This window comes from Camelus ferus, chromosome 28 (assembly GCF_009834535.1).
Source record: "Camelus ferus isolate YT-003-E chromosome 28, BCGSAC_Cfer_1.0, whole genome shotgun sequence".
In the NCBI taxonomy this organism is placed as follows: domain Eukaryota; kingdom Metazoa; phylum Chordata; class Mammalia; order Artiodactyla; family Camelidae; genus Camelus; species Camelus ferus.
This window is the reverse complement of record NC_045723.1, coordinates 406,721-431,835: the sequence shown is the minus strand read 5'-3', so window position 1 is coordinate 431,835 and position 25,115 is coordinate 406,721. Positions and strand designations below refer to the sequence as shown.

The following is a 25,115-nucleotide window of genomic DNA, read 5'->3' as shown; positions in this document are numbered from 1 at the left end:
CTTAGAATACTTAAGTTGTAGAACAGTATCCTTCGCAGTCTCTCTTAAGTTGATTAGCTAGGACATTAGTGGTCATTCCTCTCTGAAGGGCCATAGCCTGGTACAGGGAACAGGTCTGTGTGTGAATCTTGAGCCGGTTGACTTCACGTGCTCAAAGCGTCAGTTTCTCCACCTATAAAATGGGGACATTTGTTCACATACTGGGTTGTGTGCGGAGTAAAAGATAATGCATACAGAATGCTTTGTTCACTAAATGTCCCAGTAGTGAGGACATCACAGTGCCCTGTTCCCTGTTCTCACAGCACGTCTTCAGGCCTAGAGTGCTTCCCTGGTGTCACCAGGGCCATGCTTGCTGGTGTTCAGGCTGTCAGCGTGCACCCCTTGCCTTGTGGAGGGAAGAAAACACCTGTTACTCTGTAGTCGTGTTTACCTGCCACACCGAGTGTCACAGACTCCAGATCCCCTGCCCTGACCTTCTGTCCATTCTTCCTCAGGCTGGATGGGGACGGCGCTCTCCCACCGCGTGCACCTGCTCTCAGGGCCCCCAGCCCTAATGAGACTGGGCGGCAGAGGTGGGGCTGGACGTTTTTGATCAAATAGCTGGTGATTTGACCCTCTCTTAGGACTGGAGCCTAAATTAAGGGCTCTAACCTTTGTTTCTTTGATTTATTTGTACCCCCTCTTAAATTTCCTCTTGTGAGTGAGACCCCCAGAATTGGCTTCTCGCTGGGTGTTCTTATTCATCAGGTGCATTTTGATGGAGTTGTGGGGGCTCTGGGTAAAGATGATGCCACGTGACCCAGCTCCCTAGTACTTGGCTGTAGTAGAAAGTTAGGACCCTCGCCGTCTTTTTCTCTAGGGATTTGAAAGCTGCCTTTGATGCTGTTTCTTCTGCTGTTAGGCTCCTTTTTGTGGCTCAGGGACAGACTTCATTAGATGCAGACAGACAGACAGGCAACCACAATGCCCTGCATTTAAAAACCATGTGGTGTGATTTTTTTCCCCTCCTTGGAACTTGTGTCCTGAATGTAATGAATGCATATTTGCAAACTCAAGTGGGCAATTTTGACTCAGAAACATGAGGGAGAGTTGAAAACTAGGGCGTTTTCTTAGCCTGGACGTCTGCCAAGGATAGTTTGCATTTTCCTTTTAAAAAGGGAAACATGCATTTTCCTCATTTAAAGACTAAAAAGGAGTCAGGCGCCACGAAGTTTGCTCCCCTGAAGTTTGCTCCGCTGAAGTGACGGTGCCGGGCAGTGTGGTGCGAGTCTGACTTCACCAGAAGTAACCTGACTGCCCCAAGTCTCAGTATGAGGTCTTGCTTTGTCTGCTCACCCTTGGAGATCGTCGAGGGGAAGTAATTTGGGCGGTTCTTCAGAACTTCAGTGGCAGGCATTTGACCAGTTTGTGGAAACAGTGGGAGCTCATCTCTTGTATTTTACATGACTGTAAATTGTGGGGGGCGATCCCGCGGCCCTGGCAGCTAGGGTGGGTGGCTTCACACAGTCCGATGCAGCTTCTCCGTGTGGGGAGCAGGACTGTGACCTGCCTCGTTGCCCTTGTAGGACCTTTGAGGACCGCTTGAGGAAATAGCTGTGGGTGGTATTTGGGGGGTTTTCGTCGTTGGATGTCTCCTAAGTACACTGATGTTTGCTGGGATCCTCATGAATAAAGCCAGCTGTGGGCCTGCAGTCTCTGCCTGGTGGCATTTCAGAACCCTGGGAAGTGCAGACAGCAGGACAAGAGGGTCGAGTTCACAAGTGGAAGTCGGGTATGTATATTTAATACTGACCAGGCCATTTACTTTCAAGTGGATGACACAGTGGAAAGAACATTCCTGTGAAGACTGAGTCTCTGGTTTCTCTGTGTGCAGCCAGGAGTCTTGATGACACGGGCTGCTGGGTTCAGGGTTGGGGACGAGAGTGGTCCTGCCACCCTGTGTCGTGAAGCACCGTTGGGGACGGGTGGCGTCAGGACGGGGTGGCACAGGGTGTGTGTAGTCACCAGACTTGCATGGACAATGCCTGGGCCTGTAGCCTGAGTCTGGAGCCCAGTGCGGTTGGTGGCGACTGTGTGTGACTTCTTAGGCAGCTTCCTGTTTTAAATTTAAACTTAAACTGACCGGATTCTGGAAGACCTGATATGCTGGCATTCAAGGAGACAGTGCCCTGGCATGGCTGTCCTCCAGCACGGAGATCATGACTGGCTGTTGGCTCCCATTCTGCCCCCTTCAGTGAGGGAGACTCGTGTTCTGTGTGCACTGATAGTCCACGGCCCTCCGCCTTCACGCAGCCAGCCAGCTGCTGGGTCTCCAGAGCGCACCTGTGGCCTTGAGTTCAGGCGTGGACAGAGGGACAGAAGGAAGCTTCCTCTGTTACGTAAATGTCTGTGCAGGTTTTTCCACTGGCCTGTGGGTTCTCTTGATCTGGAAGGATGGTAAGGGCTAGCCTATCAGATACTCGGGCCCCCATCTCACCGACTCGCTCCCAGCACTACTGCCCTCTTGAAAGGAGAGGGAGCCGGGGTGGCGCTCCTGACATTTTCTCTCATCCCTTGGTTCTGTGGGCGAGACATCTGCTGTCGTAATTCGGAGGTAACCCCACCGCAGGGGGAGTAACAGGTGTGTGTGTCCAGACTTGAGGGTGGGCTGGGTGCCCAGGAGCTGCCCTGGGTGTCCCTTACGTGGAAAGTACCGGAGGGTTCCTCTGTCCTCTTAAGTTCTGCTCCTCCTTCTTGAATTCTAAGGAAATTATAATTTGGCTTCACAATTGTGTTGCTTGCCAGGCTCGGTCATCTGGTTGCTCGATTCTGCGCTCATAAATTCATCCTCTGTCGCCAGTGGAGGGAAACACGGTTCATCTGTTTTTTTATTACCAGGGCTGCGCTGGACCCTGTCCCCTGCACTGGTCCTTGCCCCTGTGACGAGGGCAGTGCTGTCACCCCCACACTGAGTAGGGGAGATGCCAGGCGGATGAGCCTAGTCGAGGGACCGGCCCGGGCCCAGACAAGGGGGGTGTCAGCCCCCTGGGTGGCCTGTGGGGACCAAGCTCAGGAGGAGCTGAGGTTTCAGGGCCGGTAACACACATGGGTGGAAACTTGAAATGAGCGAGTCGGAGGCGGACACTATCAGAAGATACCGAGTCTTGGATATACAGGTAGTAAGACAGGCAGTAAGGGCCGGAAACATGGGAGCCGTGTGATGTTGGTGCGTCGCTGCTGCCCCTACACAGAGCTGGGTCCCTTTTCTGCATGTCTGTGAGCTGGGGCTGCTCCACGTGTCAGACAGCTGTGCTGGGTGCTGGGGGGCGGCAGGCGGGACAGCGCACTCTCACAGGGCTGTGGGTCATGCAGCAGTGAATGCAGGGGCAGTGCACACTGCTCTCCGGGGCCGTGCGGGGTGCTGGACATGTGATGAGGGGGCAGGAGGGGGCGGTGGAGGCGCCTGTCCGGTCTGTTGATGCGGGGCGTGCTGGGAGGGCACACGTGGAGCCTGGGGACAGGGAAGGAGGGTGAGCTTCCCTGGACACGTCCCACTGGGGTCGCCCTCCCTGCCACGGAAGCATCACTTCTTCAGGCTGACTGACCACAGGTGTGCGTGATGCGGCCGCACGTCCGAAGACGAGGAGGGTGGCTCATAGGGGCGCGTTGTGGGGCGCAGGTGTCTGCAGGTGGGCGAGGTGGGAATGAAGTTCCCGGCCTGTGGGTTTTATTTGTCCCGCTTCCATGTATCAGGCTGTTGCACAGCCCTGCGGGCGAGCTGCTGGCGTTGCTGGATTCCATCCCGCCATGACCACACAGAGTTGAGACGTGGTTGTGATTCAGGGTCATTTTCGTGCAGTTGTTTTGCCCCAGTTGTCCTTCCGTAACAGCTTTCCTGAATAAATGGAGCGTTCTCCTCAGATTTCAGGTTTTGAGGTTCCTAATGCTTTTCATCATGGGGCCGCAACAGGCGGGCTGTCAGAAACCGTGGGGCTGGTCTTTCTGTTTGACATTTGTTGCAGAAAGATGGTTTTCCACGGAGGCCTTAAGGAGATCGTGCTCACGCTATCTGGGTGGCTGGTGCCCGTCTGAGAAGGGACCAGGGGGCCAGACGAGCACTGCAGGGGGCAGACACAGAAACAGACTGTTAGTAACGAAGTCCAGAGCTCCGCATCTGGGCCAGAGGATGACGACGTCACATTTGTTAGAAATAACTAGTGATAATAAAGGGATAACTTTATAACTTTTAGGTCCTAGGCCAGGCTCTCTCTGTGTCCCCCAACCCCATCTCTCCGTGCACCCCCTTCATTCCAAGTAAGTACACGCCAGCCTCCCTACATGGGGACCACAAGAAAGCATCAAAGAGGACTCTGAGTATAAGTCTTGTAAAATCAAGTAATGGGTATTGGGAGTACACTAGGGAAACAGGACTGTTACCCATTCTTGACAGTGTCTACCCTTTTTTTTTTTTTGTCATTTCCTTCACATGGAGCATTGAGGAGGGAAGACCAGTCAACCTGATGTACAGAAGGAAACACTAAGTTGTTCAGATTGAGAGGTCATGATGCATAAATTAAACCTAGAAAAGAAAGAGGGAACTGATTCTTTGTCAAAACTCACTTGCTCTGTTAATTGTTTGGTTTATTAAGTGTGGTTCACAGGTCTTACAAACCAGCAGAACCATGTTGTCCCGTCGGAGAGCACGGGACAGTTCCATCCCTTGTGGGAGAAAGTGTAGAAGAGACGATGTGCTGCGTCCTCGCCCTCCCTCTGATGACTGTGCACAACAGCGGTGCTGATCCTCTTCCTTTCTTCTGTTTTTCAGGGTCGACATGTTAAAACAGGTCAGCTGGCAGCCATCAAAGTTATGGATGTCACTGAGGTAAGGCTGGGTTTAAACACTGGGAAAGGCTGGGTTAAAAACACAAATGTTTTTAAAGAAATCGTTAGATAAAAGACAGGGATCCCCCGTCCCTCCAGCCCCCAATTTAAGAGTTATTGTTCTGTTTGGAGAATCGATGTTGAACAAATTGCCCTCGTGTGGCAGTGTGGGTTCACAAGGTCCAGCAGACTAGCTGGCTTAAGGTGTTGCAGATGGTCCCCAAGTAACTAAGAATCAGTAGCATTTTCTTTCTTTCTTTCTTTCTTTTTTTTTTTTTTTAAAGCACATCTGAGTGATGTCATCCTTGGCAACATAATGGACCGTAATTGGAAACATCTCTAATGGAGGAGAGGAGACTTGAGGAGGGATCATGGGGGTCACATGAATAGGGGGGTTGAGGGGGTGGGCGGGGAACAGCTTCTCTAGGGTATTAGGCCACATTTGGGCCATTTCTTTTATTTTTAACATGGGGAAAGAAAACAGATCCAGCCAAGTTCCCAGAGGTTTGAGAGCAGAAACATCTGCTAGAATGCTGAGCAGATTGTTGGCAAAATTTAGTAGCAAAAAATAGTTCTTGACATGGTCACATGAGGATTCACTGTGCAGCATTAGATGGGAAAAAGGAGAAATTTGAAGTCTGACGAAAAGTCAGTGTGTGTGTGTGCAGGTACGCATTTATGCCTGCGTCCACATTCAGTTTAAAAAAATAGCCATAGGTTATGATGAACTAAATCCATCTAATTTTAAATTATTGTCATCTGAAATTTTACTTTACACTCTTAGGATTGCTTCTAACGTGCCTAATTATAGGATTTACATCAGGTATCACAGACTCCAGGGAGAGCTAACAGTAATTTTGGGGATTTGGGGTCTCTTTAAATCAAGCACAGTCTCCCCAAGCCTGGGGGCTGTCGAGGGAGAACATGGCCACACTGATCTCGGGGTGATCTTGAGTGATCTGGGCGAGCTCCTTCTCCGCCCTCTTCTCCCTCGCTCTCCAGTAACACGCCCGTCTCCAGTATACGTGTGTTTTAAATAAGAATTAGAAAACGTCGTCTCTGGACCATGGGGCAGCCAGTGTTTGAAGACGTGACGTTTTTTGAGGCGACCGCTCTGATGCCCTCTTTTGTCTGTCATGTTTTATAACGAGAAGGTACCGTTGTTGAGCGGGCCCCAAGATCCTTGTAACATCCGGTATGATTCTCTTGCGTTCTTGTGATCCTGCCTTGATCTGCAGCTTCTTGGGAAGTTGGATTCTTTCCAGTTAAATGTGAATTTTAAGATTACTTTACAGAGTGGTGGAGGGGCTGCAAATTCTGACTGTGCTGAAGTGCTCTGTGAATGGGCTGGTCCGTGGCCCTTCCCGCCAGTCCTCCGTGCACGCCACTGTGCAGGTTGCTGGTGGTGCGGCCTTTATCAGCACCCTTCCTGACTGGGTTACGGGCGGACTTACGGTACCATTTTAAACGGGATCTTTGGGAATTCTGTGAAGCATCCGCATGTCCCGAGAGTCGAGGTCTCCCCCTCACTTCAGCCTGTGCTGCCCTGGCTGGCGCTGCCGGGGCATCTGAGTGAGGCTCTCAGCTCTGTGGACACCCTCTTTGTCTGAGCCCAGCTCTGACCGTAAGTCTGCGATAATATACAGTCTGTGTAGGAAAACGTGTAAAACAGAGGAGAGTTTAAAGGCAGGTTCACTCCTCATCCTCCACCACATACAGTCACTGTCGCTGGGGCTCTGGTGCGTTTCCTCCCAGTCATGTCTCTGTGAGCCTGGCTGTAAAACACACTCGTGTGTGTCATAGACGCTTCCGGTGAGTTGCATACAAAAGGTGTTTCCTTGCCTGAAAAATCAGGCAATGTGGGACAAACGCGTTTTCAAGACTCCATTAAAAATAATTATGTAAAACCTGTGTTCAGCTAAAACGAGAATGAGATGGTGAGTCTCCAGAACAGATACAAACGCACCAGCCACTTCCCACACTGGGCTGTCAGCTATGTTTCTGGTGCTGTTTTCCTACCGTGACCTCAGTGCTGTAACTCGGGGCGCAGCCAGCGCCCCAAGCAGGTGTGATTGTGGGTGGAGGACTTGTGTAGCCGGCACCCTGCAAAACAGGCCCCTCACTCCCTGCCCCCCGCCCCAAGGCCTCTCAGCTCTTCTTACAAAGTTGGAGGCCTCGGCCTGGGCGGGACCGGGGAGCAGGAGGGTGCAGGCTGGCAGGGACCGAACTGCATCTGATGTTTCTGGCTTCAGCGCTGGCAGAAGGGGCTGTGAGAGGGCTCTGCGTGCGCTCTGACTCCCTCAGCGCCCTCTCGGGGGCAGGAGGGTAGGGCTGCTTGTTCTTACGAAGAAGCACGGACTCGCCCTGCCTCTCGAGCCTATTCCTTAGGTGAGATCCCTTAGGTGAGATCGAGGCTACTGGTTATTCCTGAGGCTCAGGGGCCAGAAGAGTGGCAGGTGTGGGAGGGACGTGCGAGGCTGCGCCCCCGCCTCCCCCCCCCCCCCCCCCCCCCCGGCCGTCAGTAAGCTGCTGTTCCGCCTGCTTCACGTGGCTAGGTGACCCTGGGACACAGGCAGTCTGGGGTGCACGTTTGACCTCCAGGGACCTACGGGGTCTGGGAGGCAGGCACTTATTTGCTCAAGGTGTGCAAACATCTTTATGTTTCTTCTTGGGCTTGGACTATTTCAAGAATTGATTATCTTTAGGGTTTTGAAGGGTTCTTTTTAAAGAAAGCTTGTCATTTATCTGATTGCTTTTGTGGGAAGGGTTTAAGGACATGTTCAAACTGGCCAAGACCAGGACTTGAGGTCTATAACGTGTTGTTTTTGTTTTTGAGATAATTACAGATTTACAAGAATTTGCAGAGAAGTGTACAGGGAGGCCCCACATACCCCCCACCCAGGTTTCCCCAGTGGTAACATCTTGCACGACTGTGGCACAGTGTTGTAGCTGAAGTCTGCACAAAGCTGAGCAAGCTAAGGATCTGACCTGAATCTGGGGTTGATTATAGCAGGCGAGGCTGCGCTGTTTCCGTGTCTACCCACAGGGCTCAGGCCCAAGGCAGGGCGCGGGAAACTGGCATCGGTGGAGCCCACGGAGCTCGTTCAGATTTCCACAGTGAGACGTGTGTGTGTGTGTGTGTGAGAGAGAGAGAGAGAGACATGAGAGATACTTGAATTGGTGTTTGAATTCTTGCTAGACCTTTCCTTTCAATCCTTGTGTGTTAATGCCAAACTTGCAGTGATTCCCAGTCATTATGGTTGAAGGACTGATAGCTTGTTTCCTGCAGTTGGGGTATCCCGTTATTTTTTTTTAACACGCTGGAAGGTAAACAAAAAAAAAATTCTCTAAATCAGTAATTCTCAACTGGGGGTCTTTGTGTAAGATTTCTCTTTGAGAATTAAATTTTATATTTTCATTGTAATAGTTTCTCCCAAACTTTTTGTCATGAAAATGTTCATAACTATAGAGCTGTTCAGAAAATGAACACTACTCTTCCGTTAGATTCAACAACTGCAAGCACTTCATCTGTGTGTGTGGCACGTGTGTGTTGTTGTAATACCAACATGCTTCCCTGTAAACACTGGAACACACTTTTCTTAAGGTACAGTCTACAGAATCCTAATACCACCTGAGAGGATTGATAATTCCAGACTTTCACCTAAGGTTGTCTGTTCCAAGTGTCCTCCTTTGTGCCAAGGATGTTTTTATCACCATTTTCCCCCAGTCATAGTCCAGTGGAGGGTTGTGCATTACATTTGGTTATTTTATCTTTTAAGTCACTTTTAACCTAGATCAGACAGAACACGAAAATCCTCCTATTCTTGTCTATTTAGCAAGTAACTGCATAGAGGAAAGTGTGTAGCTTTCTGTTTTCCACGCTGAGAAGCCCTCACTTCATGCAGGGATGACAGCAGATGTATGGATGTGTGGACAGGTGACTGACCCGCCTGGAGTGCACATGCCCAGGAGGCTGTAGGCACTCAAGTCTTGGATGAATTGAGCAGGATGTTCTGTTCTTGGTGGGCACTTGGAGACACATGGAATAGACAGGCAGTATCCGTATCATTGTCTTGAAAATTCTACTGATACGTTGTTGCAGTAGAGGGTATGCTGTAAGATATGATCATGTTTTATAGTGTTCTCAGCTTCTTTGTAATCAAAAGTATTAAAAATAACCATAGATGTCATACATTAATTGTGAATAAGTAATAGTGTTAGGACCTAAACTTTACGCTTGAATTTTATTCCTCTAAGAAAGGAAAACTAAAGGGGTCTTTTAAACTTACTAGTGGTTAGAAAGAGTGAGTACATTTCTGGCTTTTGTTTTTAGACTTGTCACTGAACTAATAAAAATGATTTATTTTTTTTCTCCATTTTCCTATGAACATAAATTTAAGGCTTGTAAATACTTTTCAAGGTGAATTTATGGTTTATGAGCCTCATTGAAAGTTGGCTTCATTATTTAATAGTCTCATCCTGGCTTTTACTCCAAGACAGTATTAACCTCCTTTGTTAGACTGGAGTTAAATTAGAGTTAAATTTAAATAAAGCTTCCATTTCCTCACCTGTAAATGGAATAATACTTCCTACCTCACAGGATTTGGTCAGAATCAAGATTACATAATAGATGTAAAGTGTCTAGCATGTGGTAAAAGAGGGTTCCCTATTCCCTTCTCATTAAAGTTACTAAAATAACAGAACTCATCACTTCTGCTGAGGACGTTACCACACGCACCTGCGCCCTGAGCTGCTGTTCTCCTGACCCCTCCAGGTGGCCCCCCCCACTGAGACTTCATCTCTCCCATGGCTCCTTTGTCTCTCTGGTGTAGTCGCCCCTGCCTGGGCCTTGGCCACCGGCTTGGTCCTGCCCTGGGAGTGCGGTTTCAGTGCCTCCCTAGAGAACATTTCCCGTGTTCGTTGTTCATCATACCCACGTGCCATTCTGTACCAGGTGAGACACACTTGGTGGGGAGCAAACTTGGCTAGGATGCTCGGAGCCTCTCCAGGCCTGTGGCAGAGCCCTGCACAGGGGAGGCGCTCAGCTTCCATCTGCTGCTTCTAATGGCGGGTCTAAAGGAGAACTTCCACAAGTGTTTTAAGAATTGGCAAAAAGTACGTACGTAGGTTCCCTTTTATCGCATTAGAGACAGACCTTATTGTAATATGTATGCATTTTCATATTGTTTTGTGGGTTAGTTTTAAGTATAAAAAAGGAATAGAGAAAAATCTGACCCGTTCTTACTGGAAATAAGAACGAGTACCGGGCGAGTGGATCCAACGCAGTGTGTTTGGTTCACCGGGACTGGGCCTGGCAAATGCCAGCCGTGGGCTGCAGGCTTTTGTTTTTGTTTTCTAAAATGCTGTTCATGCTGCTGCACTAATTCATGCATTTAAACAATTACTAAACACTCAGCGTTCTAAATGCATACTATTCCCACACCCAGGGTGGAGTGGAGAGATTAATTATGCTCCAGAAGGAGCTATTCTTGAGCTCTGTAAGATACAGCTCGCTGTGAACGCGAGCCCGTAACTGCTGATGAGGGCTCTCTGGCAGAAAGGGCTTCCGCAGTTTCTTAGTTTAATCCTGGCACTTCATGAATCAAAGCCGTTTTTCTAAGTAAAACAAATAGTTGAATTAAAAAAAAAACACCCAGCAAATTTTATATATCTTAAATTGCTGTTTTTAAAAATATGGACACTGTTCTTTAATAATTCCATCCTCTGCCCCCAGCTTGTTTTGGGGGGGTTTATAAATGCAAAATTTTGTTTTTCATCTTGACACCTCCCTTCTTGCTTCCATTCCTAGCGGAATGATTGTCAAGGATGTATCTTGGAGGTCTTCAGGACCATCCTCAGGCTTGATGATTCACTGGCAGGACCCATCCAGCTGCGCCCTCAGCTGTGATCTAACCGCGGAAGGACACAAAGCAGAATCTGCAAAAGGGAAGGGCACGTGGGATGAAGTCCCGAGGAATCCAGGCTCAATCTTCCAGGAGTCCTGTCCCAGTGGAGTCACATAGGACGTGCTTAATTCCTCCAGCAGTGAGCTGTCGCAGCATGTGTGCAGGGCTGTTCCCCAGGGAAGCTCATCAGAGACTCAGTGCCAGGGGTTTTATTTGGAGATGGTCACAGTAACCTCTGCCTGGCACGTACCAGAAATTTCACACTCATGGCAGGAAAGTAGGCGTTCAGCAGAAACCATGTTGTCCAGTCTAGGAACAGTGAGGCACTCTTACCAGTTCTGGGAATGGCAAAAACCCTCCCAAGTCCCAGTCCCAGGTGCCAGCCGAGGGCCGCTTTGCAAACAAGTGTTTACAAAGGGGAAGCCGTCCCGGGCCTGGGGACCGGCCTTGGCTCTGAGCTCTGTGTTCATGTGTCACCTGTCTGTTCAGCATCTAATCGGTGTCTGGGAGCCGGAGCTCACACGGCTCACTGAGTTCCTCGTCTTTGCCGTGAACCTGTCCCACCCACGGCCTTGGCCTCTCTCTGTCGTTGGAAGCTCCCACTTTCTGCTCCGGCCACAAAGCCTTGGAGTCCTGTGGCTGCTCCCTTGCTGTCTTACTTGTCCGTTAGGAAACCTTGTTAGTGCCACTTTCAGACAGCATCAGTTTGGGATAAAACAGTCGCAGACAGTGGTGGACGGGGGGAGGGGTAGGCCACCATCAGTAACTGTTGAATCTGGACCCGCTGGGGGGTTGGCAGCACCCACACCGAAAACATCTGGTCTGAGAATGTCGGTGTCTTCTCCTGCAAGGACGTGAACGTTATTTGGTATATAATGGAGCGATGCCAAGGGGACTTACTTGGTACAGAAGACACAGGTGATTCAGGAGCCCAAGGTGATCTTCTGTGCAGACGTGAAGGTTTCAGTGAACTGAAAGTATCATTGTCTTACTGAATTTTTACCTGTAAGTCACGTCCTCCAATGCTGATGGATATGAGCTGATTTTCTTCATTTTAAGTTTAAGAAATGGTCATTTTGCTAAAACAGGTAGCAGAAACGTCATTGTAAAGTGTGGCCAAACAATCAGAGTGAAGTTAGTTTCATTCAAATCTCACGAGGTCTGCTCTGTCTGGGATGCATGTCTCAGCAGCTCCTGTGTGTTTTTCGAGGGAATGTTTAGGGAAGATCCCATAGTACCAGTGGGGTTTTTGTTTATATAGATGTTTAATGTGTGTATGTTACCTTAATTGTGTTTATATTACATGTTATGAATTTATACATACTGTCACTTATATACATAATATTTAATCACTTATGGGGAAGTCTTTCCTTTGGATTGACACTTGTTTTTATAATATTTGAAAAAGTTCAAAATACCGTTTAAAAAACACACAGGTCTCCAGAATTTGTGATTTATTGTATATCTCTAAGATTGCACGATTTTTCTTCCCTGAAGTAATTAAGAATGTCGTTGTCTTCAGTTAAAATAAACCAGTGAGGATCTTAGCTCTGAACAGCAAGCTCCAGGTCAGCCCTTTGCTTCTCTCCTCCCTGAGGGCTCCGTTGCAGAGCGCCCGCTCCACCCTGGCCAGCCTGACTCTGGGCGCCACACAGACTCTCACCATGTGTTTTGCTTCACAGTCACGCAGAACCTGGGGAGGCAGTGACCCCAGGGAGGGAGAGCTGCTTGTTCTGTAGGGAGTGGCACTGTTTGTTGTATCTGGGCCCCCGCCACCCTTCCGGAGCACTCTCCCAGCAGCCCCGGCCTGCGCTTCACTCGCGTGTGTGTGTGTGTGTGTGTGTGTGTGTGTGTGTGTGTGTGTGTGTGCGCGCGCGCGCACTCACAGGAGGAGGAACAATGGACCAAGGAACATGATCTCAAGTTAGGAGCTATTTTTAGACCAAAATGACTTATTACAGTTTTGTGAGCTGTGAATGTAGACCCTGCCCTGAAGTTCTATATAAAGTGATGAACGACAAAAGGTTTGTTAATCGTTTATCTTTCTGGTGACTTAAAAAGTGGACTCTACAGCTTTCTTTTGCTTTAAATACTTGCTGTATTGCTGGTTGGGGTTATGAGGGACTCTAGGAGGTAAAAGGAGTGAGGTTAAGTTGGGATATTGAACTTACATATTCCAATTTGTGAAAGCTTTTTTTGTTTGTTTAAATTGGATAAACTTAATCCTATATTATTGCCTTCCACTCTGAAAATTAAAGATTTACTTTCTGGAAAACACTTTTTATTCCTGTGTGCAATAAAATTCACATTTTAAACAGTCATCCCATGTATCTTTTAAAATCACATTTAAAAGGAAAATTATGTGCTGATGCAATACAAGCAGTACCCACGGTCAGCAGCACTATGCATTGTGACCAGAACATGTCTCAGGATGGAAATACTGGAAACAAGGCTGTCGTGGGGTAAGTTAGTCCGCATGGTGCCTGTGGTGTTCCTTAAGGCTTTAAATACAGTTGATTAAACCAATCTCAGCAACGAACCATCTTATTTCTTGTTGAATCACATATAGAGGATGGCGGGCCACCTGTCTCCTCCAGTCTTTCTGGTACCTGGATTTGTGGCGTCTTCTCGCGTTTCCCCAGGAGGAGCAGCTGCCATGTATCGCTGGGTCCTTGTGTGAGCAGAGGTGACAGCACACGGACTTGGGGACACACGTTGCTAACCATCCTTCAGCAGCAGACCTGAGCCAACAACGCAGTCAGGAAGAAAACAGTTTGCAGCCAGTAGCCGTTTTGGTGGCTGGCCGTTGGTCTCGTTGGTGGCCGGCGCCCTCGCTTGGCCTCTCAGCTGTCACCCCAGGTGTGCCCCTGCTGCCCAGAGGGAGGGGACCCGACGGTCACTGGCCGAGTCCACCGGAGCGCGTCCTTTCCAGGCTGCTACAGGAATGCTTTGCATTCAGAATTGTAGGAAATGCTCAGTTCACAAAGCAAGAGACAGTTATAGTTCATTTTCTTCTGATCATCCTACTTGAGTACCTACTATGTGCCCGGCACCACGAGGGCATTTGCATGCTTCACCCACGTAACTGGCACACGGTTGCAGGTTCTGTTGTCCAGGAAGCGCCAAGAGCCAGGCTGGAGGTATTTACCACTGATTCTTGCCCAACACCACAGCATTTGAAAGATAGCTTATTTACCAAAGGAAGGTTTTATTGCTTTTCTCTCGGTGATCATTATTTGGTTTCTGCTTTTTCCTTTTTCACCTATTGTGGTGTATCATATGGTCATAGAAACAGGAATTAGGGTAGCTCGTGAGGTGGGGAGGTAGGGAAAGATTCAAGTAAAATCCTGAAACATACTGGAAATCTTTGCTTGGACTAACACCCCCCGAGTCAGAACTGGAAAATCACTGCACTGTGCTGACCCTGGCCGTCAGCACCCTCTGCCCCTAGTCACCACCTTTCCCGGGGACAGAGTAGTTGCTTAATTCTGGCAATTTCTATACTTTTGATTCAGGCATAAACTAAATAGCTTGCTCATAGCAATTGAGATCAAACAAAAATTGTTTTAATGATCTTGTCAAAAGCAGGGTGATTTTGCCCATTAATTTTGTTCAATTCTCCTGTGTGTGACTTAAAAGTTTTTAAAGTTATGCTGATACACTCCTAGTGGTGGGGAGGTGGGAACAGATGGTCTCTGTTTTGTGTGTGTGTGTGTGGGGGGGCTTTACTCTTCCAGCCCAGTTGAGGAATTGCAACACCTGTAAATCCAAGTTGTTGCCTTCTAAACGTGCTGGGTTCTGCTTTAATGGACCATATAAGACAGACTGAGTCTCAGATTGCTTCACAGGCAGAAGCCCAAGCCCAAAAGGCACAGTGGCGACTACCCACAGGGACGTAGGCAGCAGGCGGTTCAGTGTTTTTATGTAATTCCATCCCTTGGGTTCATTTTGGTTGATTCCCCACCTATTCCCAACCTCCTCCTTCCCCCCTCACCCAGTGGGTATTTGTTCCTGTTTCTTTGCCTGGTAATTTTTAAATGGATGCCAGACATGTGATTTTTACCTTATTGGGTAGTGGACATTTTATATTGTTTTTCTTTTAAGTGAAAGCAGATTTATTCAGGAAGATACACATTCCATAGGCAGAACATGGTCCGTCTCAGAAGGGAGAGTGGCCCTAGGAGATAGACACTCACTCCGTAGACAGAAGGCTGGCCGTCTCAGAAGGCAAGATGGCTGGCCTTTTAGGAAAATCTGTCTGATCCTTTATAGATGGGTCCCTTGGGATCAGATCAGCATTTAGTCTAGTTCACCCCACTGTTGCGGCAGGAGCCTCCTGAGCTCTACCCAAACTCCTGTGAATGATACGGTTTTTCCAGTCTAGCCAGTGGCAGCAGGTGCTGCTCCCCGATCCTTTGAGGGTCCCCCGCGATGTCACGAGGTCCGGTGCTCTGTCCGGACTTGGCGCCCCCTCCCTGGCCTCCGTCCCGCACTCCAGCCACCGTGCCCTCCCAGCCTCAGCTCTATGCCCTCAGCTCAGGACCGTTTGGGCTCTGACGGGCTGTCCCCTCCCTTTGCTGCAGCCTGGGCTCTCAGGGCAGCGCTGGGCGGTGGTAGGGCTTTCCTCCTGTTCCCGTCTCTCAGAGGACAGCTCACTGTCCTTCATCCCTGGTGTCCAGTGTCCTAAAACTTTTTTACCTGTTTTGTCTACTTTTAGTTGTTTAAGTGGGAGTAATTCTAGTCCTTGATGCTCCTTCTTGGCCAGGAGCGGAAGTTCTCTTCATCTTTTTCACTTGAAGACTTTTTCAGAGGCCAGCCTTTGTCTGCCTGGCAGCGTCAGATGTGTACACTGGGGCTCGTGTGCACACATGCGCACACGGTGGGTCCGGTAGGAAGTGCACGGCGGGTAGTGCTGCTCACACTGGTCCCTTCTTCAGAGCTGTGCCCTTCTGGCCATCCCTTACTAGGGCCTGCTTTTAGGGTTTTAAGTGAGACTCTTCGTGTGCGCAGCGTTCTTGGCCCTGCTTGCGCTGGGGAGGCTTCGTGGAGTTTGCCACGGGCTCAGGGAAGACTGCGAATGGACGGAGGCGGGATTCTCTTCCCGACCCCCCGGGCAGGTCAGCAGGGTGAAGATGGCCTGATGGCTGATCTTGGGCTCCTTTTACCTCCCCTTTGCTCCAGGAAAAACCTAAACTCAGGCATTTCTGATCTCAAGAAGTCATGGGTCTAGATTGGTGTCACTGTAGCCAACAGGAAGAAGTGGCCGGGGAGGTCAGAGTGCTAGGCAACGCTGACCCAGTAGAAGGCAGAGTAACAGGAAGGTTCCAGTTCTTCAGACTCCCCTCAGCGTCCCCTTACAGCTGACCGCTGGTGCGAGCAGCCACAACGGGGGGATGGGCGGTGACTCTGGGACAGCACGGGGGCATGAGGACCTCAGTCCAGGGGTGAGGCTGAGGACCTGCACTGTGTGAGTCGCCAGAAAGAAACTCATTTTAAATTCTTAAATTACTCTTCTAAACTGTTAGGTTTTTTTTTTTTTATTCTCCTAATTAGGAAAATAATGTGTGTCAGTTGTTGAAAATTCAGTTAAGTTAAAGAAGGAAATGTCTGTAATCCAGAGATAACCTTTGGTAACCTTTCTTCTTCTTCTTTCTGTGTACTCATTAAAACACGTGTGCAGGTTCCTAGATACACTTGCACACTTGCGTTGCGAGTGGCAGAATGTTGGTGTCAAGAACATAGTACTTTGCTATCCTCTGAGCACTTTGGATTATGGAGCTCTTTCTGGTCTCAGGATACAATTGCCAGTTTGATTATGGAGGGGAGGAAAAAAAATCTTCCCTTCTGCCCTTCTAGAATCTTGACCATGTAGTAAAAGAACGATACACAAGAGAAAAACTAACAGAAGTGTGTTAAGTCGTCTGTCTCATGTGTGCACGGGCGCCTTCACAAGCAAAATGAAGCCTCGGGGAAGGCCCATGTCTGCACCAGGCTGGGCAGAGAGGGGCGGTTGTGGACAAGTGGCCAGGACATACCGGGCAGCTAACGGAAGATAAGAGGTCTGCTTGTACAGAATTCTCTTGGCCTCAGCTCTCTGGCTCTGGTGATAAGAATGTTTTTCCCAGTCGGTGTAGGAAGGACGCCTTTCATGGGGGAGCTTTATCTCTCGCTTTCAGGAAGAAAGGGGAGGTCAGGGCACCCTTCTCACACCTGCTATTTTTCAAATGCCCCTAGCTTAAAATAATTCTCATGTCAAAGAAGGGTCACGTATTCTGGTTTCCTTCAGGTACAACCAAGTGTTTTGGTGGAGAACTTGACCTTGGTCACTCTGGCCTTACCTGGTGGCTCCTTCTTACTCGGTCAGGACCCAGATTTCAGGTTCTGTTTTGGGTCCTCAGTCCAGATGCTTGTCTGTGTCACTGGTTCCCTAATGGAGGAGGAAGATGCATGGATTCTAAAATCAAGGACTAAAGTGAACTATTTCAAGTTAGACCACTGAGGCCACTTGTACCCGTGGTATTGGGGCTTGGAACTTCGGGAAGTTCTGACAGTCTCATTTAGAGCCTAGAGAAGGTAGTGGTCCATCTTACTTGACTTCATTGCTCGAGTGAGCTCACCACTCGTTTGCTTGATTGCGTTGTGCTTTTTGGTTGGGGGTTATCCCGGAGATGTGTTTGGCCTCCTCACTCCTTGGCACGAGTCACAGAAGCGCGAGTCTCCCGGGGCGGAGTGATGTTGAGGAAGACGGGTGAGTTCCTCACCTCCCTGCACCCCCCGCACCTCACTTCCACGCAGGTGCGTGGTGCTGTTGTCAGTTTTCTTCTTTACTGTGTTCCCCTCAGATGCCAGCTGAGTGATACAGCCTCACTGAAACAGTGGGTTTCGTGGAAGACTTTGTGGAGGAGCTAGAGGGCCCTCTGAGGGCTTGGAGTCTAGTGAAAGTCCTGTGTGGCGGCGCCTGTCTCAGGGCATTGTCCTTAGTCTTTGGAAGCCCAGAAGGTGTCCACTGACTCAGTGGTGAAACTAGAGAGCTTGTCTTTTTGTCTGAAATGTGTTCAGAGCAGGTTTTTTTTCCCTTGAGTAAGCTGTCACAGGTGCCTGATTTCCATTGTGGTTACGCTAATTTTATAATTTTTCTGTTGGGTTTCTGTTGGGTCTGGTGAGATGGGCGCTGACTGGTTTCAGAGAACACGCTGTTCCTTCCCAGACCCTGTGGCTGTCATTTTGCTCAAGATCTTTCCTGCAGAGTGGTGTTCACCTCTCTTTGGTTGAATTGTCGGTGAATTTTAAGTTGTGTAACTACTCATGTGTCTGTTTGAGTCAGAGAAATTTAATTTTGGTTAGTTCATCGTGCTATGGTCTCAATAATGCTCTCACATGTCACCAGGATGGGCCAAGTCAAAGGGGGTCTATTGTCATTTTTCTGCCAGTTCAGTCACATAAGGAAGGGATCGGCAGTGGTTAACTAAAACAGGTAAGCATGTCAACTGTCTTTCTTAGTGGCTGTGTTAATTCTAGGTGTGTATTCAGTTGCACGACGTGGTGAGATCTGCCAGAGACGTCTGCGCGTCTCATTTTGTTAGTCTTCTCCCCATCCAGCCTAGACCGAGTGGGGGGTGAATTGCCCTCCTTGGGTTCAGCTATCAGAGGAGGCTTGTTCTGTAGGGAGGGAAGGGTTTGCTGGGAGAGAGGTGGTTATCTTGGAACATTTCTGGCCCTCCGGGCTCCTCCCAGTCTCTCTTCACAGTTTTACCCCCATCAGTGGAAGGAGAGAATTCAAGTAACAGGAGTCACTAAAAAATAAAACCCCCCTGAGGAGTGCACGGGGCTTGTCCTGTGACTCAGACCAGAGCTGCTTTTGGAGAGGACCACGACTCAGAGTCCTCCCCGCACCCCCTCCTCTGGCACCAGGGATGCAGCTGAAGCCCCTCCCCAGCCATAGCCCAGCCTGAGACGAGACCTTTTCTGCGGCATTACTCCCGTGGTGGGTGTGCAAAACGCTGACTGGCATCAGCTGCACTAAATCACTGGGTGGGGTGGCGGCTGCCTCCCTGGAGAAGACCCAGAGGGAGCCTTCCCTTTCTTACCCAAGTGCCTGCTCTCCAGTGACCCTTGAGGGTTTTTTTTTTTTTTTTGGTCCGGACATGACTGTTGCCTCCTCAAGAGGAGGGTAGAGGACAGAGTCGTTTGGACTCAGTTCTGTGTGTGTGTGCATGTGTGTGGTGTGTGTGCATGTGCACACACACACTCTGCCATGCACCGTCTTTCTCGTACCTGCACAAGCGTGCACTGCCAGTGTCCCAGAGTCTCCCCTGGAGACTGGAGGGCAGGGCATCAGTTATAGTGGAGTGCGTGTGTCGGCGTAGGAAAGTCGGGGGTGTAGGGAACCAGTCCCCATTTCCTGTTGAAAATACATGAAATAGAGTGAATCCTAGAGATCCGGTGATAAGGTTTTTGTCAAAGATCTTTGTTCCCTCAGACACCTCTTTTCTAACCAAGGCTGATGATCTCTTTTCCTGCACATTCCTCCTGTGTTTCTTACTTTAATTCTGCTTTCCTCTCACTCTTGTGCCCCCTGTAAACCTTCCTTAGGAGGACTCTGTGCAGGTGGTCTGCCCTCCCCCCCCGCCGCCGTGTCGGCGCGCCCAGGCTGGCGTGTGGGAAGAGGGCAGAGCCCGGCCCCCTGCACGCTCACGAGAGCAGCTTGCTGTGTTTTCCAGACCTGTGTCACTGGTCTCCTCTGCTCCCTCTCACGTCACTTGCACCCTTCCTTTCTCTGTCTACTCGCCATATTTTAATGAAGCAAGAGGCAGAGGCAGGGGATGAGCCCAGGCTCGGACAGCCTGCTGCCACTAAGCACGGCTCAGCGTCAGGGTTCCTGGACCCGCCCGAATCTCGGGGGTCATGGGGAGCAGCCAGTTCCACCAAGCGCACCTCCATCCAGGACTGCGGGCCCCCCGAGGGCCCTGCTGACGATTTACAGTCACAAAGTTTCCCTAGAAAAGAAACAGCCTTCCCTAGTAATTAGTTGAAATGGTATCAGCCAGGTCCCTTTTCCCTCCCGTTTTTGAGGCCCAGAGCAGTGGGGAGAATTGCCTGAGGCCATGTGCTAGTGGAAGAGCCTCTGCTCCTCTTGGTGCTTCTTTACCTGTGGTGCTCAGGTATTCCTTGTGCGACTTGTGGTCACACGTCAGAGATCGAGTCCCCTTAAAGTGCCCGAGTCTTGGCTCGAGAGTGAAGTGTCTCTCCCTCTCCCTCTCCCTCTCGCTGGAGGGACTGGGAGCCTCTGATCACCTGTGGGTGGAGAAAGTAAAAATCACGCTTATCATTCAAACCACACATTTTATTTTTATTTTTTCTTAAGGATGAAGAGGAAGAAATCAAACTGGAGATAAATATGCTGAAGAAATATTCTCACCATAGAAATATTGCAACGTATTACGGTGCTTTCATTAAAAAGAGCCCCCCAGGACATGATGACCAGCTGTGGGTAGGCAAATATTTCCTGAGCACTTCGGGGGGGTTTCCTCTTTGGTTGTATTCAAAGGGCATGAAGAGCCTTCCGGAGGGAGGGGAGAGACTAGCAAAGAAAAAGGGGTAAGCTCTGCTATCTTCTTGGCCTTCTGGGTGGAAGGTGTTCTGAATGTTTATTTTGATGTTGATTTTGCATAGAAAAGAGGTAACTTTGTTTCAGGAATAAAACAGCACATTAAAAAAAGTGTCACGAGACCAGAGGAGGGTGTAGCTCAAGTGGAGCGCATGCATAGCGCGCCTGAGGTCCTGGGTTAAATCCCCAGTCCCTCCGTTAAAAAAATAATTAAATAAACCTAACCCACCCCTGCCCCCCGCCAAGTGTAATGAAGTAACAAGGTAATTAGGAACTTGAAAATAAAAGCAATATAAGAACTTTATTTATAGAAATTAATTAGTGTGCATCTCAACTGAATACGTCTTTATTATGTGGGAATGAGAAACAAATTGCAAGAAACAAACTTAGTTCAGCACAGTATTAATAACATTAATGATAATAGTCATTTAAGAGCACTGAATTCCAGGGAAATTAATAGAATCTATGCACATCCACCTTATCTCTCATTGAACACATTTACATTCATGATGATGACACTGAGATAGTGTCAGGTCTCTGGTTACCGCGTGAGCTGTGCCAGAGGTGCTGGACTTGAGGAGCAGTGAGATACAGTAAATTTGTACAAGTAAGAAAGTAAAAGGGAAACAGTTACTTTTATTCCCATTTCCCATATCCAAATATAGCTAACATTTTAGAATAAATAGTTCAGTTCATTTTCTAAGTACTTTAAAAATAACACTTGTTCATATTGTTCATACATTTAGGTGTTGTTAAATAATGGTTTTTAAAATTGCGTGCTGCTTAAAAATAGTATTTCCTTTCGTGCTAAACCCAAGTAATATAAAATAGTTGAGGATCACAATGTGTGAAAAATAGAACATTTTTGACTCTGGCGTACGTTAGGGAATATTTGGAGGAGGTGTCTGACGACTGAGCGTTGACCGAGAGCGGGGGTCCGTGCATGGCTGTGCTTATGACCAGGAGCGGTTCAGGGCCCCCCCTGGGGCCGTGCTGTGCAGCGTCAGGGACCCCGATCTCCTGGGCCCCACGTCTGTGCCCAGTAAGCTGGGTGGTGAAATGAGCTCCCGGTGATGTGGTGCCTCCACACCGGCCGAGCGCCCAGACCTTTAGGAAGGGTGGGGTGTTGGGGGTTAGACTGACCCCTGGACCCACCTGGGCTGTGCTGAGACCTGCGCTGCCCTGACTGCGGGCAGGACGCGTGAGCCGAAGCGTGCCTCGTCTGCCTGCAGCTCGTCATGGAGTTCTGCGGGGCTGGGTCCATCACTGATCTCGTGAAGAACACCAAGGGCAATGCGCTCAAGGAGGACTGGATCGCCTACATCTCCAGGGAGATCCTGAGGGTGAGTGGGGTCGGCCACGCTGGGGGGCGGGGCTCGGGTCTCCGTCTCCACCTTCCAGCCCCCGGGGTTCCTTTGCACTGGCTGCCACCACGCAGGTGCTTCTCCTCGTGACAGCCCACGGCTGGGCGTCACGAGCTGGCTGTGATAGTTTAAGCTGCATCATGGTTTTGACGTTGGCAAGCATCTAAAGAAACTAGATTTCAAATGGTTTGCTTTTTGTATTTCCCCGAATTCATCCTGCAGTTAATAAAAAGAAAATCAGAGTGGAGGGGAGGAGAAGTAATCTGTGACTCTTGTGTTTATGGGAATCCTGCGTGTAAGCTTATAAATCAGTGTTAATGGTGCTAAATGCTGGCTTTCAGAATCAGCCTGCGGACTCTGGCATTAGCTGTTAGGATCTGCTGCAGTATTTATGAGGGAAAGTTCTAATGTTTAGTGTTATTTACAGCCAATTGGAAAGCTGGTTTACGATCTTAGGCAAGGGTCTGAACCACTGTTTTAGCAGCTTCTCAATGAGCCCTTTCAGCAGTGGAGCCGTCCTGACGGCAAGAGAGAGCGCTTTAAAATTTCGAATTTGAGAAGCACATGTGAGCTGCCAGCGGACCTCTTTCCCGTGGTTTTTCTTTCCGCTTTACCCCTAAACTACACAGTAAAGTTGCTTGGTTGGGTTTTCATTTACCCACCACATTTTAAAGATAAAGCCTCTGCAGTTGAACTGGAATCTAATTCTTATGTTTCTTTCACTAATTAAAGAGAATTAATTTATTTTTTATTAATAGATAAACTTTATTTATAGATAAATTTTATTCCACGTTTTATGTTTAAGTTTCATGGAGGACTGCAGGTTTACAAAAAATGCCATCTAGAATTCCTACAGACAGTTTGAATTCTTTTTATTTAGGTATTTTACAGAGCCCTTGAAAGTAGACAGTTCCCTTAAGAAAACCAGGTGTAGCGGGTGAGGTGGGAGACCCAACTTTTGCAGTCACATTCAGATTTCATTATTAAAATACCAGGACTCCTTAATGGTTACTGTAGGAGCCGTAATGTGGGAAGCTAAGTGTCCTGCCCTGCGCGGCCATGAGGACGAGCAGACACTGAGTGGATGGGTTTATCGTCTTGATGGCTCAGTCTCCTAGCAGGGCAGCTGGAGGGTACCCGGCGGTGAGGAGCGCGGACGCTGGAGGGAGCAGGCGGGGGTCTGAGACCTGCTGCTCATCCTCTGCACGTGCCCCGCAGTCAGCTTTCGGAACTACTTCCTTCATCCGTAGAATTGGGATCCCAGCCTGTGAAGGAAGGACCGTTACTATGAGCTTGTTAAGTGAGGCCTGGTGCACGTGAATCATCTAAGGTAGCGCGCGGGTGCGTCGCTGAGTCAGTGTGTGATTTACCACCGTTGCTCTCAGATGACACTGCAGGAAGCCCGGCTTGTTTGAGGCCCCAGCAACCTGAATATAGTGGTAGACATCTTCCTGAGATGAAGCAGATGTTTTCCACGTCTCTGGGCACATGAAACGAGTTTCCTTCATCTGCCCTTGATCTAGAATGGGAATTTTTCCTATGAAAAGTTAAATGAACCAAACACAAGCAAAGCTTCTGGAAGAGTCAGTGTCATGTGCTAGCGTGCATTTATCGCAGGCGTTACTGAGAGTTCTGGTGAAGGGAGAGCAGTCTGGTGAGGAGGTAAGCCTCGGGCAAGGAGGGCAGCTCACCTGCTTCGCACAGATGCAGTGGAGGAGCCGACTCCTGAAGAGCCCAGGCGTCCTCTTTCCTTGGTGATATTAGGTTCAGGTGCTGTTAAATCAAGCTCTCAGAAGGCTGAGAGTCCTGGGCGTGTCAGCCTCGGGCATCAGTAGAACAGCCAGCCCCCTGAAAGCCGTGAGACCCCAAGGCTCACCCTCAGAGCCAGCGTGTTCCTTCCAGCCCATTTCCACATTGGCCACCCACATGGCAGCTTCGAGTTTCACAACCAGCACCGAAGGACACCGCTGACCACTTCTTTGTTCTGCGAATGAGATGAATTGCAGGAAGATGTTTCCTAGTTTTGAGCATTGGTCTGTTTGCTCCTCGACGGGTGTTCGCTGTGTCCTGGACTTGCCATCGCTGCTGGGAAGCCAGCTGGGGCTTTGCTTTTGGTGTGGAGGGTAGAGCACGCACCCTCCTCCCTCCCAGCCCCTTCATGCAGGAAGACCGTGTCCCTCGTTCAGGGTGGGCACAGCTCAGGCCCACGTGGTTGAAGGGCTGGTCAGCACTCCAGCAGCTGCTGGCCTGAAGCTGGAGGACAGGGGAATTGCTGGAAGGGAACCAGAGCACACACAGGCCATGTTTGTTTGAGAAGACGCGGATACTTAACGTTTGTTGCTAAAAGATAATCCTGTAAAAGTATAAGAATGAGGTTTGTGAAAGTCAGGATGGAAAAATGAACTGAAGTAGTACAAGTAGGAATTATGAAAGAATTTGGGAAGCTCTGATTTTTCATCTCTTCTTTTGCTGTTCAAAGTTAGACCATGCTGAGAGGAGGGCCTGCCTTCCTAACTACAGCACGAAGATCCCGTGTATTTTTAGTGCTTTGTCCCCCGGTCAGTGCTTTGTGGTAACACTACACACCCTGTGTGCCGGGAAAACAGACAGACAGCTGTCTCACAGGCAGACTAGTAAGTGATTTTAAAAAAAACCCTGTGTTAGAAAAATTAGTGTTCTAAGGCAGATGTTGTGTTTAATTCTTATCCTACAAAGGAGTGATGACAATAAAACCCCACAAAAAATTAAGGGAAAATCGGATAAACCCTTCTTATCTCCCTTCTTTGAGCTGAGACATTTTGGAGTTAATAGATTTCTTGGGTCTTAAGGAGGCAGGCTGTAGGTTTGGCCTCTAGCTGCAGACAGAACAGGGAAAGGAGTTGTGAGAATGATGCCTTTGTGTCTTTCTGACCGTATTTGGATGCTGCCCCCTCCCCCACCCCATTGGAGGCACACCCCCGGGCTTCGTCAGATACAGGGTCATCAACAAGTGCTGTGTGCCCAGTAGGATTCTTTCCTTGGGAAAGGGAGATATTTTATTTGAGCATAAAGCTTTTTTGTGGCAGAATTGTTTAACATGGGTGGAGGTGCGGGGGTCGATTAACAGCGGTCTGCTGCTCTTCGGTGGGTATACCAGGCAGGGTTCAAGCCTTAAAGCCCACTTGCCCATCACTTTTCCTCTGGGCTGCGTGGGTTCAGATAAACCCCCGGCCTCCCCCACAGCAGGACAGGCTTGCAGCAGCGTGGGAAAGGAACCGCCCTGCTTGCAAATAGCACAAATTACAGCTGAGACACTGCAGATGGTAATCTGAGGCGCCTTCAGGGAGCAGCCAGCAGGTGGCAGCGCTGCCCCCACGGGGCCCTGACCCACTGGATTGG

At 49.2% G+C, this 25,115-nt stretch overlaps 1 protein-coding gene across 17 annotated transcripts in view; it reads left to right on the top strand.

The window, feature by feature from the left end:
• The window catches only part of MAP4K4 (mitogen-activated protein kinase kinase kinase kinase 4), a 143,719-nt gene that overhangs the window by 65,499 nt on the left and 53,105 nt on the right, over positions 1-25,115 (top strand). For 16 of the 17 annotated variants that reach the window (XM_032469668.1, XM_032469683.1, XM_032469678.1 and 13 more), the window contains 3 exons: positions 4,805-4,861; positions 20,131-20,256; positions 21,606-21,716. In XM_032469668.1, coding sequence (XP_032325559.1) covers positions 4,805-4,861; positions 20,131-20,256; positions 21,606-21,716 — 294 coding nt within the window. Of the gene's footprint in view, positions 1-1,676; positions 1,772-4,804; positions 4,862-20,130; positions 20,257-21,605; positions 21,717-25,115 lie in introns of those variants that run through there. The other variant, XM_032469679.1, reaches the window with a different exon arrangement.